General features: G+C 38.8%; 1 protein-coding gene across 2 annotated transcripts in view; it reads left to right on the top strand.

Moving 5' to 3' along the window:
- The window catches only part of DEG15 (protease-like protein), a 29011-nt gene extending 24773 nt beyond the window's left edge, over positions 1-4238 (top strand). Inside the window, exons 8-14 of one of the 2 annotated variants that reach the window (XM_087388672.1) lie at positions 560-663; positions 827-912; positions 1024-1118; positions 1237-2053; positions 2192-2378; positions 3495-3589; positions 3700-4238. In XM_087388672.1, the coding sequence (XP_087244798.1) occupies positions 560-663; positions 827-912; positions 1024-1118; positions 1237-2053; positions 2192-2378; positions 3495-3589; positions 3700-4040 (1725 nt within the window). In that variant the 3' untranslated portion in view covers positions 4041-4238. Of the gene's footprint in view, positions 1-559; positions 664-811; positions 913-1023; positions 1119-1236; positions 2054-2191; positions 2379-3494; positions 3590-3699 lie in introns of both variants that reach the window. The other variant, XM_087388671.1, reaches the window with a different exon arrangement.
- Positions 4239-19688: the final 15450 nt, after the last annotated feature.

Here is a 19688-nt window from a genome sequence, read left to right as displayed (position 1 = left end):
GGTAGGATGTCTTGCATGTCACACGTGTATTCATGCTAATACGATGCCTTTGGCCAAAAGATGCAGTCTTTCTGAGACTTATTTTGATGAGCTTCAACCCATAGAATCTAAGGTTCAATTTCATTATATTAGGTATCCTGGTTATATTTTTCCCATTCATTGCTCACTGGTTCTATGCTTGATTTCTCAATGTCGAAAACAGAGTGTAAACACTTTATATATCTTATTTTCTTTTGTCTGTGAATAAGCCTGGCCATAATTACATCAACTGACATATCCTAATCTACCAAGTTTAGGACAAATGGACTTTGGCATTGCAAGCTAGTTGAAGAATTTTAATAGCTTTTTGATATAATTTAATAAACTTCTATGCTGTTTATGAGTTTATTCTGGCTTTGAATCACTTGATTTTTGTTGCTTCTTCTTCTGTTTATTGGTCTGATGATACGAATTTGCACAGCTCTGCTTCAGTGCTCTATGTCTATAAGAAACTGTTGATATTACTACGTAACTCTTGGCTGCTCTTGGTTTGTTGCTCAGGTTAATCCTGTTTATGCAGATTGTTTCTAAGTTGATGTTGGCTGAGCCCATCAGGAGAGGCGATTTTCTTTTAGTAGTAGGATCTCCATTTGGGGCTTTATCTCCGCTACATTTTTTCAACAGGTCTGTAAAAGTTTTTTCATGGCTTAAAATTTATATTTAATTATACTTGGAATGAACATCATTTGAAAAGGTAGACCTCACATGGTTTTGGTGAATTAGATACGTAGTTTCCATGTAAAGCTAGTTCAACTCTGTTACCAGCTTATAGATTGTTTCTGGTCAGCATGGCAGTAGGCATTGTTGCAAATTGCTGGCCTCCTGCATCTACTGTTGTTTCACTTTTGATGGCTGATGTGCGATGCCTTCCTGGTGAGCTCTCATTATGTTCTTTATTCTGGCATTGAAAATTTTAAGTAAGATTTTGAGGAAGATTTCTCTTTTAAAATCATCTCTTTAAAAAGGACGTGTTGCATAGTACAGGCATGGAAGGTGCACCAGTATTCAATGAATGTGGTGCATTTGTTGGGATGCTTGGTAGACCGTTGCGACGGCGTGGTGGTGGTGCTGAAGTACAGGTACCTGCTGTAGATATATTTTGGAAACAATATTTAGTTGTGCATTTTGCATTTTTTATTTCCCCTTAGACATTTGTGTCTGCACTTTATTATTGATTCTATATCTGGTTATTTGTAGCTGGTGATAACTTGGGAGGCTCTTGCACCTGCTCTGCGAGTTATTGGAATTGATTTGCAAGCGGGTCCTCAGAAATTGCATGCTGAGTATGCCATTTCTTCGATGTTTGAAGGAAGAGGGGTTGAAGCCAGAAATATAGGCATTTGTGACAGGAAACTGGGCCACCATGAATGCTCCCATCAGGATCGGCAGTTCTGCTCATCAGCCGTAAATGATGCTGTTACATCTGTTGTTTTGGTAACTGTTGGTGATGGAGCGTGGGCTTCTGGTATTCTTGTGAACGATAAAGGTCTTATACTCACAAATGCTCATTTGTTAGAGCCTTGGCGTTTTGGGAAAACACAATTCTCACACTCGCAAGGGGAAAAAGAGCTGAAACCTCTTGAAAACGCCACTCAGACTGGAGGCGATTCTATGAATTGGAATTTGGTATCAAATACATGTGGGAGTGACTACGAGTCCCTCGAGAACTGTAGGAAATGTAGAGAACAGGGAAGTTTACATTTTTCCTTTTACAGGACTGTACATTCAGATGAGATTCTGCATCATGCAGTGTACAATGGTGTTGTTGGTCAGCCAACTTTAGATATAAATTACAGAAGCTACAGGAAAATAAGGGTACGAATGGAGTACCCATTGCCTCGCTCTTGGCTTGATGCTAGGGCAGTTTACATTTCAAGAGGACCACTGGACATTGCACTGTTGCAGCTTGACTCTGTACCAGCTGGTCTACTACCAATAAAACCTGAAGAAGGATGCCCTTTGCCAGGCACAACAGCTGTAGTAATTGGACATGGCCTATTTGGGCCTCGTTCAGGTGATTTGAATGTTAATGCAATTTACAATACATTTGGTCTGTCATTGTGTGATAATTTGAACCCTTGTAATCTGCATTTTTCATTTCAATCTTGTGCTTATGGTGGCAGCTGAAAGGCATAATTGTACTCTTTTGCAGAACTGTGCCCTTCTATCAGCGCAGGGGTGGTTTCTAGAGTAGTAAAGGCGGGAAGTATACCTCGAGTTGGCTTTTCGGATGTAGAAGAGTTGCCAGCAATGCTGGAGACTACAGCTGCTGTACATCCAGGTGGGAGTGGAGGGGCTGTAGTGAGTGAACGAGGCCGCTTGATAGGGCTCGTCACAAGGTTTCCTTCCATCCCACTCTTCTTCACATGCCCACACCAATGTCACGCACGCATTCACACCCACATGCACAGAAAAAAACAAGACAAATTCAGGAAACAGCCAGAATGATAAGGTGATTCTTTGTTCCACAGCCACAGGCATAGGCACATGTAGTTGGGTTGCTCATGCTATGGTTAGAGAAAGAAAGACAGGTTTATTAACGTCTTCAGAAGGCCAAAAGAGCCTATGAGACCAAAAACTGAAAACATCACGAGAGTATTCCCAATCCATGGGGGGGAATATCCCATCTCTATAACACTCAGGTGAATGATTTAAACAGACAAGGACTGCACGTCTTTTCGTTTTTGTGTATGTGAAGGCTGCTTTAAATGCTAAAACCACCCCCGACTCTTTCAACACACTAAAGCCCCTTGGAGGAACCTAGTTGGAGCACGTAGTGGGAGCAACAATGCCCCAGTTGTACTCTCAATTTGCCTTCCAAAGCTTCATATCATGCTCATTAAACTGATTGCTGTAGTTAATAATCTACTATAGAGGACTTAACGTCGCTTGTGGTTAGAATCTGTGCCTTATAATTCATAGCTTGTAGGTTTATTAATTTGGATACATATCTTCAAGTTTTTTTTCATATGTTCTAGATGGCAACGTTACAAAAGCAGGAAAGGTCCCTATTTCCAAATCTATAAGGAAATGTGTCACAGGTCCTTCCTGATGAATGTCTTGTGCAGACCTGGACTGCAAAGTTTGATATGAATCCCAGGCTGCAATCTTTCCCTGCTTACATCTTCACAGATATCATAACGAAAACGAAATTCCTTCAGTCCCTGGAGTTTCACTAATTAACACCTTCTAGACGTGGGATTACAACATACCCTTTTTGAGTTGTGAAAGACTTTAAGGATAAAGTCATGTCAAGTTGGGGCCCAGGAATTGTAGACATCAAGTTTGCACTCTTTCTCTTTTTAGAAAATCTTGTGTGCAGTGTGTGAAATGCAGTTCAACTGATTTGGTTGGGGGTATCTTAGTATTCAAGTTCATGTGGTTTCTTGTTTTCTCTGATGTTTGCTAACGTGTTTTGTGGTGTTTGGTGTGGTGTGGATTCAAAAACTACACAGCAATGCGAGGCATAGTGGTGGAACTGTGATACCTCATCTTAACTTCAGTATTCCTTATGCAGCTTTGAAGCCCATATTCACTTATGCTTCTGGAGGTGGATCCTCAGTTTCAAGTTTTTTCACCTTTTTACATCATTGAGTTCTGTCTTGCTGTCCCAGTCATGGCTACTTTATTCAACTGATGTTCTTATGTTACCTTTTTCAGACATGAAAGACCTTTCAGTTTTGTCTGCACTTGGTAAGCCTAATGAGCAACTTGCAGCAGTTTGGGCCTTGGTGCCTCCTTCACCTCCAAGGCATACTCAACTCTTGCCCTTCTTGCCTAAGCTGCCAAGCACAGATAGCACCTTACAGGGTCAGAATGTCGAACCAGGCTTGCAGAAAGGATCACGCTTTGCAAAATTTCTCGCTGAGAATAAGGTGGAGGTATCAAAGCAACCACATCCCTTGCAGGGAAAGAGTGAGCAAGTGTCAAAAAAATGGTCGGTTGAAAATGTGCCATCAACAACATATTTACCGGGGCACCTTCTCAACAGTCGCATGTGATTACAATGCTCGTGCACAAATTCAAGATTTGATTTGATGTGAAGCTTATTTGATTGATTTGTTGTGGATATAGGACAAATTCTTGTACAACAATGTATGATCTTGTCAGAGGTCAAATTGATATTGAATCCGAAAATTTGAGCAAGGGAAGGCGATCTATATTCTTGAATCTTGAATTTATGGCTTGTATGCACAACTTGCTAGTTTGCAAGGGTATTACTCTTGTTTCTATAGCAAACAATGTGGGTTTAAATAAAGATAAAAGGATTTGAAGGTTGTCCTATGCTTAAGATCATTCAATAGGTGGTGATTTTTCTAAAATTCTGTTCAAGATTGAGGTCACAACAATATTTGCTTTGTACCAGAGAGCAATGCTCCACCTAGAGACTTGGCTAGAGAGACAAAAACATGGGAGTTCGAAGTCATTGAAGGCAAGGCAGCCCTCTCTAGGTCAACTTGGTTAAAACACTGTGTATACTAACTGGGCCCAGAATGCAAGGTATATCTAACTATAGGATCTGAGATTATAAATTACTAGGAAGGCTAATTTATCATAAGCAAGAGGGGCCACAGTAGTCCAATCAAGAAAGAAACTAAAGAAATCTAAGTCCTTGCTAACACACTAGTGACTTTTAGAACTAAAGCCTGAAAACACGACATAAATCAAACCAAGGAAATACCAAAAGACCTCTACAACGAGTATTCATGATCAAAAAAGCTTGCATATACTTTTCCAAGCATCCTTTTAGCATGTATGGAGTCTCTCGAAGAGTCATAATAACAAGATGGCAAAGACATAAGAGAGATACGTGAGAACATTGGTTGGCCACAAGATGAAGGGAACATGGAAGAGACAAGTAGTTAGAGAGGAGCTGGGTAGTAAGGCGGGATATGATTGGGTTACATGTTTTTGTTTATTTTTCAGCTACATTGATTTGCTTTATCATTGCTAGGCTAGTTTTAGCAGTTGCCTCTTCTAGGAGAATAAACTTTTTGATTACTATATTTTTGTCCAGTAAAGCCTAGACGATAGTGGAAGTGTAGTGTGAAGATGATTTCTTTGATAGGGTGATGAAATGAATCTCAGATGCAACTTGGCTCATACAAGGTCCTTCGTAGTCGTGCAATGTTGCTAGAATATACCTTCTCGATGTTAAAGTACTTTCTAAGGCACAAAAGGCATGGACATTGAGGCAATCCAGGAAATTTATCTAAAGGAAATGGCTAGATACATGAAAAATGGGAAAGCTATTGTTGAGTATTCTTCTATGTAAATATACGTGTATTTGTTTATGCGTGTGTGAATGTGCCCTGTGTGTGGGTATGGGTGTTTGTAAGTGGGTTTGGGTTTATAGTATTTGTTAACAAAATCCTTATTCAAGGTATAGGGTGGGTGTCTTGTTTTCTAGATAGAAATGGTGCTGGTGGTCCAGGAAATGGAAAGCCTTTTTAGAAGGCCTCATTAAAGAGGCTTGTCAAACTCATGGCAAGTGTTTCTCAATTGTGGTTTAGCTATGCTTGAAGATGTTCAAGATCCTTTGGATTTGCTGGTATAGCTTTTGGGTGGCATCTTAGAGAGAGAGAGAGAGAGAGAGAGAGAGAGAGAGAGAGAGATTTATAAGGAGCCATGGATTTCACAACGAACTCTAGCTCAGAGAAGTAAAAGTTCTCTCCAAGTGAAGCTGCTCCTCAGTCGTGACGAACGTTGGAGTAGATTGAAGAAACAATGCAACCAGTTGAACGTATCCTTCAGTTTGCGTAGGGGGCGTGCCAACAATAGCAGATAGGTGTCGGGTGAGCACTTGAGCAATATTAACATCATCAATGACCTCTCAACCAACTTCGTCCAAAATAACATAGATATCTTCTTTGAGTTTGTTCACCTACATGCGCCTAAAGAAAAAATCAGATGGCTTGTTACTCGAGCTCTAGCCAGTGTAACCCTTCTTGAATATGTGTCGCAACTAGCTTGGTATGTTCATAGGCTCTATGGTGCAATTGAATAACATTGAGCAACAAGGGGGCAAACAAGGGTCAATCTGCTCAAGGTAAAAAGAGCCTGTAATACAAAGAAGAAATTGAATCCAACATGAGAGTATACCCTTGATGGGGGGGATTGGGGTGTCGTTTTACACCTCATAAACTATTGATTATGAGGTGAAATGAAAACTAGGAACAACAAGCAAGATACAAAACTCGGAGCATCTTGGGAGTCGTCTGTCCTATCTTATTTCAGTCATGAGTAGTTGAAGCCTTCTATGGGCCTGATTGGGGTCCAAAGTCATGGTGCCTCTAGAACATGCTCAAAGGATTGTCATTGGCATCCATGAATGGTCTCTATGGGCATTGCGAGGTAGCCTAGCATCCAACAATGGTGCCCTTCGCATGTATCATGGGAAGAATCCTTCTTCAATAGTTCTGCTGTAAATGCAACAATGTGAGGGCATGAAAAGTGTCAAAGCCTTAACAAAGCTCGATAAAAGATTGATTGCATCATGGTTATCCTTCGCACAAGATAAAAAGCACCTACAATTATGGGAATACATCTTGAAACAAAAGTATTTATGTGGCTAATATGTTGGATAATGTCCATATTCTAGCTCCATAATAATTGTTCAACATGACGAATGTTGGCATTTGTATCAAACAAAAACAAGAATATAGTAACCCACACACAAGTTTTACAACTCATGGTTAGCCATATGTTACATTGCTAGCTAACTATGCATTGGCAGTACCTAGCCCTAAGGATATAAGGGAGACAATAGAGGGCGAGGTCGTTATCCTAGGTTGGAAGGCCCTAGGGCTAAGGGTAAAGGGAAGAGAGGTTTGGGGGGGAAAAGGTATTGAGGCCATATATAGCCATGGGCTAGGCTATATATTGGCATGATATAACTATTCATTAATCACTACCTGAACTGTGTATCTTGGCAAACTAGTCTAAAGCTTGCTCCTCCCTCCAGAAGGGATGTTCATGGTATGGGGTTAGGTTGGCAAGCTAGTCTAAAGACTGCTTCTCCTTAGAGGAGTGATGTTCTCATGGTATGGGGTCAAGCCATGGATCTCAATCAGACACCTCTATGTACCCTCTAGGGAGTGATGTTCATGGTATGAGGTCAAGCCATGGATCTAAGTCAAACACCTCTATGTGCTCGAGGGTGTGTTGATGGCTTTATGGTTGAGTGGGAAACTCTAGTTGGTTCTATGGTGATGAGTTATGGCATTTTCTACTTGGCTTTGCTTTGAGTTGTCACTATGGATTGAGCATTGTTTAATGTTGGCAAGGTAGTTCTGTGAATCAATAGAATTGATGACTGAGTGGACACAAAGATTGTTGCAGGTTCATAAAAATATGATCAAGTTTCATCAACAATAACATCTCTAGAGGTGATCAACCTTCTTTTGTTTGGATCATACAATCTATATGCCTTGGATTCTTTTGCATATCCTATGAAGACATCTTGAGTCCGTTCTAGAACAAGTGCGTCAACTAGAGAGCTAAATACTCTCAAATGTTTAACTAAGGAATTAATTCCTGTGAATTATCTTCTGGTGTCATATTCTGCAATGTAACTGTGGGACTTCTATGTATCAAGTAGATTGATTCTTGACATGTTGTTTGCATTGAATTGGTTCTCAAGAGGTTTCCATGAATTAGCAATAGATGCCTATCCTAGTAATGATTGAGCAATCAAGCATGTGTATGGGGCATGATAGTAGGTCATCATTCATTTTGGGAGTGTGTGCATGCGGCTACTTCTTTACATGGGCTAGTTTTGATTTTAATACCCCCATGACAATAAAGTAGGGTAAATTAATGCCCTTTTTCTTTGCTAAGCAATTGTGCTTATCTTATCACAAAAGGTGATAGTAGGTTCCCCTTGACTTGCACTTTCACCTAAAAGCCTTCTTCATAGCTACATTAGTCACAAGCACATTTTGATAAAGCAATGTATTATGCATGTAGACAAAGCCACTATTTTTATATTGCTTGCTTGACCATACTCCCATGAAGTGTGATCTCTAGCATGTATCTCTTAGATATGAAAGCTCATGCTCCATTGTACTTTGATGTACTTGAAAATTTTCCACCAATTTCCAATGATGATTACATGGGTTTGCCATAGACTGACTAACCATGGCTAGCACAGAAAGATGTCTAGTTTAGTTGCTGTCATTAGATAAGTTAGTTTGCCAATCGCTTGTCCATATAATGTCACATCTTGAAATTGTTTAATCCTAAGCTTAAAGGTGTTGTGACCTTAGAGTGCTGATTTATCATATCAAACTATTTGTGCATCTCATTAGTGTATATTTTTTCATTGAGAAAGATTGATCTTTTGTCCTATTGATCTCAATACCCAAAATGTAGTACAACTAAACTCTCACATCAAAATGTCTACATAGCTTTACATTGACATGATCTATCTTTTCAATGTTGTTGCATGCTATGGTTAGAAGATCATCCACGTATATTGCAACGACTGTTAAGATTCCATCTTTGTTTTGAGTGTATAGCTTGAATCATAAAGTGCTTTCTTTAGCTTGCATACCATGTATTTTTATCCTTCTTCCTCAAAATCTTGTGGCTATTACATGTAAACTACTTCTTGTAAGTCCCATTGAGAAAAGATTATTGATGAACATGCAAGTTTAAATTGTATGTGACTAGGGTGGTGGTGGTTAATTAGGTATTGCTGGCCACCATGGCATGGTTTGTTTGCTCTTGTCGGTGCCATTCTAGGATTGCATCACTCAGCTCAAAGGGCCGATAAGGAATTTTATTTGGAGTGCACTAGATGGTTTGGCAGACACAAAGATATGGCAGCTCGGGAATCTTTCATCCTACTCATGTGGAAAGGAGGCCTCAATATAATAGAATTAAACTTGTAGAGCATAGCCTTATTATGCAAGGTGGTGGTTAGAGGGTTTTGTGAGGACAATAGCCTTGAAAGGATTTTTTCATTCGATGCATACAGTCCCATTCTCCTTCCAAATCTTTAGATTTGAATTTTGAATTTTAGATGGGGAGATTTGGCCATGCGGCCGTGGATCTTTACCTAAACCAATCTCCGCCCCCTTTATGGTTGCTATTTTGAAAGTTTGTGCCAACTTTAGGAGTATCTTATGGAGCGTTCTCTCTTCCTCTTGGGAAGAGATTAGTAGGCGGCTTGTCATGTGGAATGACATATAGTTGATGATCATGGCAAACCACTTGGTACTTCTCATTGTATGTACCTCTTCCTCTGTGGGTTCTTGGAAGGATTTTAAAACCTTCTAGATGATTGGAGACTCCAATTAGAGTAAATGCAAATGATTGGAGACTCCAATTAGTAGGTCACCTCAAATGAAGTGTAGGGAGAATTCAGCAGATCGATCCAAACATACCCTTGTATTCGGTTCTTCCACGTGTCAGGCCTCACTTTTGGTCTACTTGGCTTGGGCCTTTTGTGAGATCAGGGATCCCACTTTAGCTTATAGGACTACAAGGCTCACTTGGGGATGCCTTGGTCTTTGATGTTCATTTTGTGGTAGGTTATCCAAGTCTATGAATGATATACTAACTCATATTGCATTTTTGCTTGTCAAGAAGAGTGGAATGGATTGACGTACAGCATTGAGAGAAGAGCCTCCCCTTCTTTCACTACAAGGTCAATAATGCCAGCAAGTTTCAAGCTTAGCCTTAAAAGATGGAATCCCACCAAGTCTCTTCATTAGGAGAATTTTCAGATTTCAATTGACTTTGCAGAAAGCATTTTGGGAAGAGACTCTAGAAATCCCTCAAGAATAGAAAAATTACTTGTCTTTTGGCTTCTCCCTTATCTAGAGCTATGTGTTTAATAGGTTAGGGGTCTCCATTGAGGATCCTAATAATATTCTAAGAGACCAAATAATATTCAACAAGCCATCCTCTCTTGGATTCTTGCCCTTACCTATATAGTTTCCAGCTCCATTTAGTTCATCAACATTAATCTCCTTGTCCAACAAGTCTAAATCATATATAGAAATTAAACAAGGCAAATAGGAAAAGCATAATTTAGAGATAACCCTTGGATGAACGTGGCTACACATAGACCTTGCCAAAAGCTTCTCTATTGTAAAAACATTTGAAGTTGTCTGTGATCACTCTATCATTATTTCTCAACTGAGTCATCCTTTCTTAGACATGTTTCTTCCTTAAATCTCCTAATCACGTAATTATTGGCCTTATCAGAATTGTCTGCCCACCATCCTCGTGTAAATTTGTTTGCTATTGAGCAGGAGATCTTATATTTTCATTTTCTATTGAGCAAAAATGAGTTTTTATATTCTATCTCCCTCTTCTCTTTCCTCTCGTTCTCTCTTTCTCTCTTCTCTTCTTCTTTCTCTCCTCTCTTTTACTCCTTGAAATATTTCAATTGCTTTTGTCCCTATTTTGAGAAATTGAAGCCAACTGGAGGATTTTCCTCTCTATGTTCTATCTCCTCTTAAACCTAGCAACAACATCTCATTTCCCAATTGCTTTTAGGAAAATCAAAGTTTTGTCTGTAGCACTTCTCAAAGATAATTGCGGTCCTTCTAAAAGCATCACCCCAAATCTCCTTTATCTTATCCTAAACATATGGAATCTGAAAGAAGAAAGGGTTAGCTTTGAAGCAGGATTTTGCAAATTTTCCTTTGGCTTACCACTTTCCAACCTCAACATATGAGATTTGAAGTAAGAACATTGTAGCTTTGAACCACTACCTTTCACTTCTCCCTATCCTCTTTCAAACCTCAATAGGATTGTATTATGATCAAAAAAGGGCAAGGACAATGAAGACCTGAAATTGCATGATATAGATTCATTACTAGGATGTTTAAAATGTAGCATATATACATCCTAGCTCTCTTGTGGTGTTCATCTATTTGATGGTTGCTCCATGTAAAAGAGGTCTCCTCTCAAACATCAATAGGTCCAAACTCGATCATGTTCTATCAGGCATGTATCTGATGTGAAGTACTTGAGTGCCCTATGAATCATCTTAACCTTCATCTTGCCACCATACAGGTAGTGGTGCCATTTCTCAAAAGCATGTAGGAGGATAGCCAACATTTCCTGATCGTAAACATAGTTCAATTAGTTGGCCTGAAATTTCCTGCTCTCGAAAGCTATAACTCCATTAGAACAACTCTGATCACACTTCCTAGACCATTCCATGTCTATCTTATTAAAGTCACCCATTATAATTGTTGCATCTTTAAAGGGGTATGAGTCCCACAAAAGGGTCATATCCCTAATAAAGTTTGGAGCATAACTTGAAAACACTTCAGAAGACAAAATTTCATGTCTAAATTCTACCCCAATTCCACTCAATGCACTTTTCCAGTTTAGAGGCTACCCCAAGTGCCGCCCCTCCTCTTCCTTCATCAACAAATGTGATGAACCATTTTTTGTTGCTTCTAAAAACTATTGTAACTACCAACTTGACACCCCCTATTTTTGGAGTGCCAAAAATTTTGGTCTAATCTCCATTCTTCTTAACCATCTATTTAATACTAATGGTTTCAAATAATTTATTAGTCCTTGAACGTGTTTGTCATGTGATTAAATATTGCTATTTCTCTTCTTCTTAAACTGACTTGGAATCTATGCCAGGGATATCACAAATCCACATGACGGTCTTCTCTTCTCCCTAGCCTTTGGAGTTGCAACTTGTTTGAGATCAATTTTGTCTATCTATGTAGCTTTTTTGTCTAATTGAGCCTTCTTGTCCGCTTGGCTTCCTCTTTTGCTTCACTTTCTAAGTCTATTATTCATTTTTTAAGTTTACTTTGTCATCCTTAAGTATGTGGTTCTCAAAAGATTGTGAATTAGGAACTATTTCCTCCACCATTACTTCATTGTTTGAGTCCATATCTTCATCCCTTAGCACATGAAAACTATTGCTACCACTCTCTTTACCCTTGGCATCTTGTTGAGACCAAACCGTCTCTTTTCAGTGTTCTAAGTCATCTCTTTATATATTTCTAGCACACTCTCCTCACCTTTTGTTTCTTTGTTCCACATCTGTGGTGACTCCTCAGTCTTTTTCCCTAGGTTTTTACAACTAGTCCTTTGTGGCAAGTCCTTGATAGTCCCATGCCACAAAGGAGGCATGAATAGGGAATGTTTTAATAGTGGATTTTTTAGATCCTCTCACTCCTAACCCATCCTTGACTCCATGAGAACTTGGAGGATTGCCAACCAAATTCATAAGGATGCATGCTTGAGGATTGCCTCAAGGATTTATGAATTTCTCAGTATCCAAACAAGGGCATTATCATGGAGGAGAAAAGAAAAAGGGGACGATACGGGAACTCTACCTAGATAGGTGCCTTCGACAAGGGGGCATATGTGGGGAAAAATCAGGTTCCTAGCATTTGACAGAAGGAGATTTATTTTGAATGGTCCAAGTCCCATTCTTGATAGCAATGCTCGCCATCTTAGGTTTCTCAAAGAGGAAGACATAGGAATCCATTCCATAGGAATCTAATATTCAAAACCAAAAACACATCGATTCAAAAATGTTGTAGAAGGTCTAGTGCTCATCTAGTGCCATGTACATACCCTAGGACTGTGTTAGAATAGAGCCACCTCATCAATGTCATTCAATAGACTAGTATGAACATTCTAGAGGGGATCTTACCTGAAAGCTCTTCCCATTTTTTTGCATTGAGTTATCATCTATTCTATCAGCTCTACCTCCTTCTAAAGAACCTTCATCCTTTTTAGGAGTGGAGAAAATTGTTCTTGCTCCAATGCCAAGTGCTTCCCAAGGTGAGGCTTTTGGCTTGTTGGCATTCTAAATATGCTCTTTGAACCTCTTAGGAGAGCACTAGCATATGATGGGTTGCTTGGTATGTCATGCACAAGCTTATCTACCTTGTTGATCAGATTTTATTGCAAGCCATCTTGTTGCTCACCCTGATCTCTCTTTCAATTGTAACCCTCATGGGCTTCTTGTTTTTTAATCTAGTTTCTCCGCGATCTCGCACCCTAGTCTTTGATGAGAGCCATCTCCTTCCTTTTGGTTCCACCCATTTTCTTTAGGGAAGGTTTGCTTTTGAGATGGTGTATACCCATTAAGCTCCAAAAGCAAACATCAAAGAGCTTTCACTTCCTTGGTTCCATGTAGAAGATCCATGAAATGCCCCTCCTCACCTCCTCCCCTATCCATGTTGTTGCCAAGAAGGTCTCTCCCCAACTTGAATGGCATTTTTTGTCCCAATATTGTCATATTTTTCTTATGGTGTAGATGATAAGGATCATCACATTTTAGTCATCACTCTTGTAGAAATGACTCAACTTATTCACTGGTATCTTAGGGATATGGGTTCCTTTGGACAAGCTTGCTGCATAATTTATGAAGTTGCAATGCTTGACAATCTAGAGCCTTCCCGCTATCCTCACCCACACAATGCACTCCCATGTGGACATGGTGCTTATGCTAGGAGTGAGCTTTTTGCTTGAGACTCGTTAGCCTTCTCATGTGGCTAAGACATGCGGACCCATTGGATCAAAAGATGGGCACTAGTGTTAGCACTAACTAGCACTAAATACATAATGTTTATGATTTTCCATTTTCATGCACGTTTCTAGTACTAGCACTTGTGAGCACTAATAATTGTAATAGCATTATTAAGTAGCACTTATGAGCACTTTTTCTAGTACTAGCACTTGTGAGCACTAATTATAGTACTAGCACTAACTACCACAAACTAGCATTTTCTAGTACTAGTACTAGCACTAGCATTTACTAGCACTAGTACTACCATGAGTTAGTTCTAGTAATAGTACTAGCACTAGCACTAGTACACCGCTAACTAGTTCTAGTAATAGTACTAGCACCAACTAGTTCTAGCAATAGTACTAGCACTAACTAGCACTAGCACTACCACACCACTAACTAGTTCTAGTACTGACACTAGCTAGTTTTAATGGTAGTAATGGCCTTCACTAGTCCTATACTCCTATGCATTTGTTTATGTATGTGTGTAATATTGGATATGTTCGTGAGATACTATAATAGTATAAATATTGTATTACTATATATATTTTATTACTTACTAGCACTACTAGTTTTAGTACTAACTATCACTGACTTGTGCTAGGTACTAGTGATAGTTAGTACTTCCAAGTCTCACACACATTGAACTTTGGTCTTGACAAGGAGCAAGATATTACATAGGTACTTATTCTACTAACACACCTCACTAGGTTCTTACACATACCATGCTAACAACCTCTTGCTAACTTAACCTTTATATTTTTCATCTTTTATTTTTTATTTTTTATTCTTGTCTTATAGGTCACAAGTATTCAGCTCACAAGATCCATCAAGGGTATGCCTAGCTATTGCAATAGCCTATTCCATAGAGTGCCACACATAACAATAATAAAGTGACAATCCACACAAGATGTCCAACAAAGCTCTACCAAATGATCTTCATTGGCAACATTCCAACAACCATGACCTTTTGCACGATCCATAGGACTAGATTGAAGATATAAAGATTAACAAAGTTATCAGAATCTATCAGGCTTACAACCACATTGAAATCATATATTTAGTGGATCACATTTGTTGTTCCTACCACTAGGAATAACTAGGGTCCAGATGGCCTTGGGTTTTGTTTGATGCATAAAGATGGCAATATTGACATCCAAAATCAAGTTCCATGCAAAAGGTTTCTGATGTAGAGAAAGGGATTTCGTTGACCAAGAGAAATAGATTATACATTATCTGCTATAATAATAGATAAGGCTTTTGATGTAGAGAAGAGGGATCTGGTTGACCAAAATAAATAGATCATATATTATTTGCTATCCTAAAAAGTTTGGGAAAGAGATACCAAATTCAGCTAGAATAATATGAAGGTTGGTGTGGCCAAGAGTCTTAACCACATACCTCCCAAACAAAAATAATGCAAAGCGTATGAGGGTTGTGTGGTTTTACTGCACATGGTCCAACAAATGATATACTACTACCACGATGGGGTTTTTAGCACTCAATTGGTTAGTAAGTGATACTCCTATTGACCTAATTGATTGTCCAGTAGGGCATCTATGGCTAGAGATATCGAATGTGTCATGGGAGCTCTCTTAAAGATTTTGAAATTTATAGCATAATAAAACATCTCTTATTGGTTGCTTGATGGATTGGAGAGACAAAATTTCAACACATATAACATCTCTACTCTCAAAAGTTTGCTAGCTTGATGGATTGTAGAACGATAACCTCAACAAATATAACATTAATACACTCAAAATAATGTCGAGTTAATGGATTATAGAGGCAATAACATTTGCTAGTATCAACAAAGACCATAAACGTGTACTTTGGGCTTCTAGAGGGTCTTCTTTGCTTCCAACTCTATTCTTAGGGTTGCAAGGTGCTTATTGTAATATCATTGGGCCTTGCATACTTTCTCCTTATACTTGAGCCTATCGTGGAGTGATCACTCCCTTCTCTCTACATGTTGGTTTTGTGTGGTGTAGTTTGAGGATCCCGATTGCCCACCCATCATCATTGACCATAGCCCACGAATTTGCATACCCCTACCTACTACTCAAATTGCCCTTGTATGTTACCCATGTGGCATATCTCCTATATGTGTATCTAGCCAACCACCTTTCTCTCAAAAGAGACACCCTAAAGGGGGGGGGGGGGGGGGGGACGGGGAAGGATGGGGGGTTCTATAAAAGTAGTCTTTTGGCTTGGCTCCTCCTATGGGTTCACCCTACCCTCATTTGGGCTCATAATGATTTCTTAGCTTGGCTCATTACACTCCCCAAGCACATGCCTTACACTGGGTTGTTAATTTGTGTTTTGAATATGGCATTTGTGCACTTGTAACCTGGGAAGTCGATGGACTAATTGGTTCTATTGAGGTTCTACCTATGAACTCTCCTGTGCGGATTAGCATCTCTATTGATGTGTTCTCCTCTTAGCATTGGAAAAGGCTCTCCAAGCAATAGATCATCAATAAAGTCACACCCACATTGCCCGAGAAGGATATCTCTATCAATAAATCTAACGCAACTAGGTGAAATATACCACATTAGTGACTAGGAAAGAAAATTTGAATCTTAATGCTAGCAAAGTGCATATGAAGATCATATCATGTCTTTTATCACAGCATATGTCCAAGGGCTAGAAGCAAATGGGCCTGAGCAACATAATCAGAAGATGACAATAGGGATCCATATATACCTCATAACTTCGCCATCCCCTCTTTTTCCCACACCCTCTTTCGCCATCCTTTTTCCATTCTCCCACTTTATCACATCCCCATCCTATCCCTTCCCATCCCCATCCTTCTATTTAGCTTTTGCCTTCTATCATCTAATTCCCACTTCCCTCACATCCATCACAGAATGGAATGAAGGACCCTTAGGTGAGGACCCATATCACATTATAATGATGCCTTGATGATGTAAAACTTTTAAAGTTTTCCTTAGTGCTCATTTTTATTTGATTCTCATGTATATGTCTAAGTCTACAAGTTGCTACAATGCGATATGGGCCCTAACATCTCAACTCTAGACCCATATTATATTGTAATGTTCTTTATTTTTTGAAGTCATATTTATGAGCTTGTCCTTGATTGCTACATTTTTATGCACTTTATGTGGGGAACATTTGAAAATCACTACAATGTGATATGGCCTAAGATACTCCACCTAAGGATCCATATCATGCTACAATTATGTACAATTTCCTTTTGAAGTTTTTGAGTATTCTCATTTCTAATTGATTTATAAATGTTCTCTTTTGTTCTAAACATTTGCAAATCACTACAAAGCAAATATCGAGCATCAAACCCTAACTCTAGGCTTACATGACAATGTGTGCATGTGCCATTTCTCACAATTCTCATCATCACAACTTTCACAGTTAAGAGATGGATCAAATAGGGGTCAAATCTATATAGAGCTCAAGGTTGATGCAAATGTTCAAGCTACTCCAATCATGAAAATTTGTTTGACTTTTTGTACAAGGCTCACCAACATCACCATGAGCCAGAGGTTTACATCATATGTTTGGTTGAGATCTCTCCATCAAAGATACATTGGTGTACTTATGCTCATATGTAGAAGAGATGAGCTGAAATTTTAAAAGAGCACCTCTAAGGATGTAGTGATGTTTGATGGTGTTCAACGTACACATTTGTGATATTCAGACTTCCACATACCAGGCACAACAGTATAACATAGTTTTTTATAAGGTGATGATGACTAAGAAGAGGATGGGTAGTACATGCTCCATTCAATGACAAAAATGTCATCTGGTTGATTATGTATATGGACATGTTTTGCTACTTGCACATATTTGTTGATGGTGCATTGGGGTGAGTAGAGAGGAACCCAGTGAGGAGAGTAGACATGATTCTACAAGGGCTAAAGATGATGAAGCATCAGGGAGATCAATTCAGATACAAAGAGGGACTTAAGTTAGCAATGGCTTCTATTGTTGTGCCATCAAAAGAAACACCAAAGTGGTTGTTTCATGTGTTAAGAAGTCCTCTAACTTAGAGAATTGTGAGTTCATTTTGATCCCACTCCTTCCCACTATTCATGTTGGTGACCAATAAATTTTAAATTTAGTATTCAAACTATGTTTGAAACAAGGGAGGATTATTGCATTGCTATCATAACACAAAATCCTTAGGAGGATGAAGATTTGTGGATCTAGATGTAGATATCCATTATTGGTTTCAAATTTTAGGGACACTTAGTGATAGACATTAGCTATGATGTACTAGGACACAATTCAATATGAAGAGAACCTTCCCATTGAGGAAGAATTCCAAGAGATCTAAGAGGGACTAAATATTAAATGCATGGGAAAGGAACAAAAATCCCAACTTTCCAAGAGAATGTTGCACAGCAAATAGCCTATGGAGGGTTATTTTACTTGTTGATGATGAGAATCAGAAAGTTGGTTCACAAGTTATCGCACTAACAAGCTACCATCCTCAGAGAAAGGAATTGTCTTGCCTTCATGCCACCATAACATGGTTGACGTGGTAGATTCCCACTATTTCCTAATTTCTTGAACTCCTTTATTTCTACTTGCCCTCCATGTAATCCAACTTTGATAAACTTTTTCCACCATCTTATAGATTGCCATTAAATCACTTGCAAGTGGCTATTCAAAAACCAATTTCAACAATGCATGCGAAGTGCCCCCCCAAAAAAACAATGCATGCAAAGTGCAAAAGTTGACCTCTTGAGTGAAATGGGAAGTATGGGATCCTGATTTGGATCCATTCCCACGATGTTACCATCATGACATATAAATTCGCACTTGAGGGCACCATTCTTGAGTATTCTTGCAATCCATTTTCTCTTTCCATTGTTGCCCTTCTTCTTGGAAGACATACAATAGAGACATGGGAATTCTGCACTCACTACATTTGACACAATTTACATGCATTTCAAGGTCTTTAAATCACTTGCAAGGTGTCATTTAACATGGTAACCTCCATATTCAGGAACACCAAAAAGAGACCAAAGACCTCATTAATAGATTGATGTCTAATTTCTAGGACGTCTATTAAATTGAAGAAAATCTTCAATATCATTTTCTAATTGCATTTTCGATTTCATGCTAATGTAGTCTAGATGATCCTTTGCAGTGTCACCCTTCTCTGCACTATTCATTAGTTTAAGGGTGACTCCTTCTAGCTTTTGACAAATGATGGCATCAATGCATCAATTTAATCTAACGTTAATTGCATTCTTCATAGGTAATGTTGTAAAACTTAACCATTGTTGATTGCAATTTATCTTATACACATGAAGACAAAGTTATTATTTGTATGCAACTTGAAAAGTATGTCCTTAGAATTTGACTTGCCCACATGTGTGTGCCTTAAATGCAATAGCTCCCAATAAGTTCCAATATCCTTGGATTGAGGAATTCTTGTGTTTTGGTAGGGCTTTCGAATAGTTAAAAACTTTTATTTCTCATCATTGATTTGAACCCCTTGTCTAAGTTCTTGTACCCTTTGTCCACTAATGCCAACCTTATCACAAATACGTTGGGCATCATTGCCTATAAATGACTTACGAACTTCAAATAATTTGATGTGATATCCTTAGCTATTGATTCAAACTTTGAGCATTGGACTGAAAACTTTATTGAGTTCATTGAGATCACCTTTGCAATGGAGGAGTCAAATTCATTGTTCAATTGGTGAACTCTTGTTGCATAATTTTTGCAAGCTCCAATTCTATGCTTCTTTTGTACACTTCCTACAACCAAATGATCCATTGACTTTGCCTCTCACACATGCTTGTGTGGGTCCAATGAATTTCAGTCCTTTAGATGTTTTTGCATCTTCTTAACATTGGACTCCAAAATTTATAATTGCTCTCTAACTGAGCATTCCTTATTTGTTGAGTACTGTGTGTGTGTGTATTATGTATGAACGCACGCACATACATACATACATACATACATACATATAGATAGATAGATAGATAGATAGAGAGAGAGAGAGAGAGAGAGAGAGAGAGAGAGAGAGAGAGAGAGAGAGAGAGAGAGATGTGTGTGTGTGTGTTTGGCGTGGTGCGTATGTGTGTGTACACATATCTCTCTATAATGATGTTGTAGTGCTCATCCATTACTTGACTATACT

This window comes from Dipteris shenzhenensis, chromosome 17 (assembly GCF_047967505.1).
Source record: "Dipteris shenzhenensis isolate YYH24624 ecotype China chromosome 17, Dip_SZ_1.0, whole genome shotgun sequence".
NCBI lineage: Eukaryota > Viridiplantae > Streptophyta > Polypodiopsida > Gleicheniales > Dipteridaceae > Dipteris > Dipteris shenzhenensis.
The sequence above is the reverse complement of the archived record's forward strand: the minus strand, read 5'-3'. Positions and strand labels throughout refer to the sequence as shown.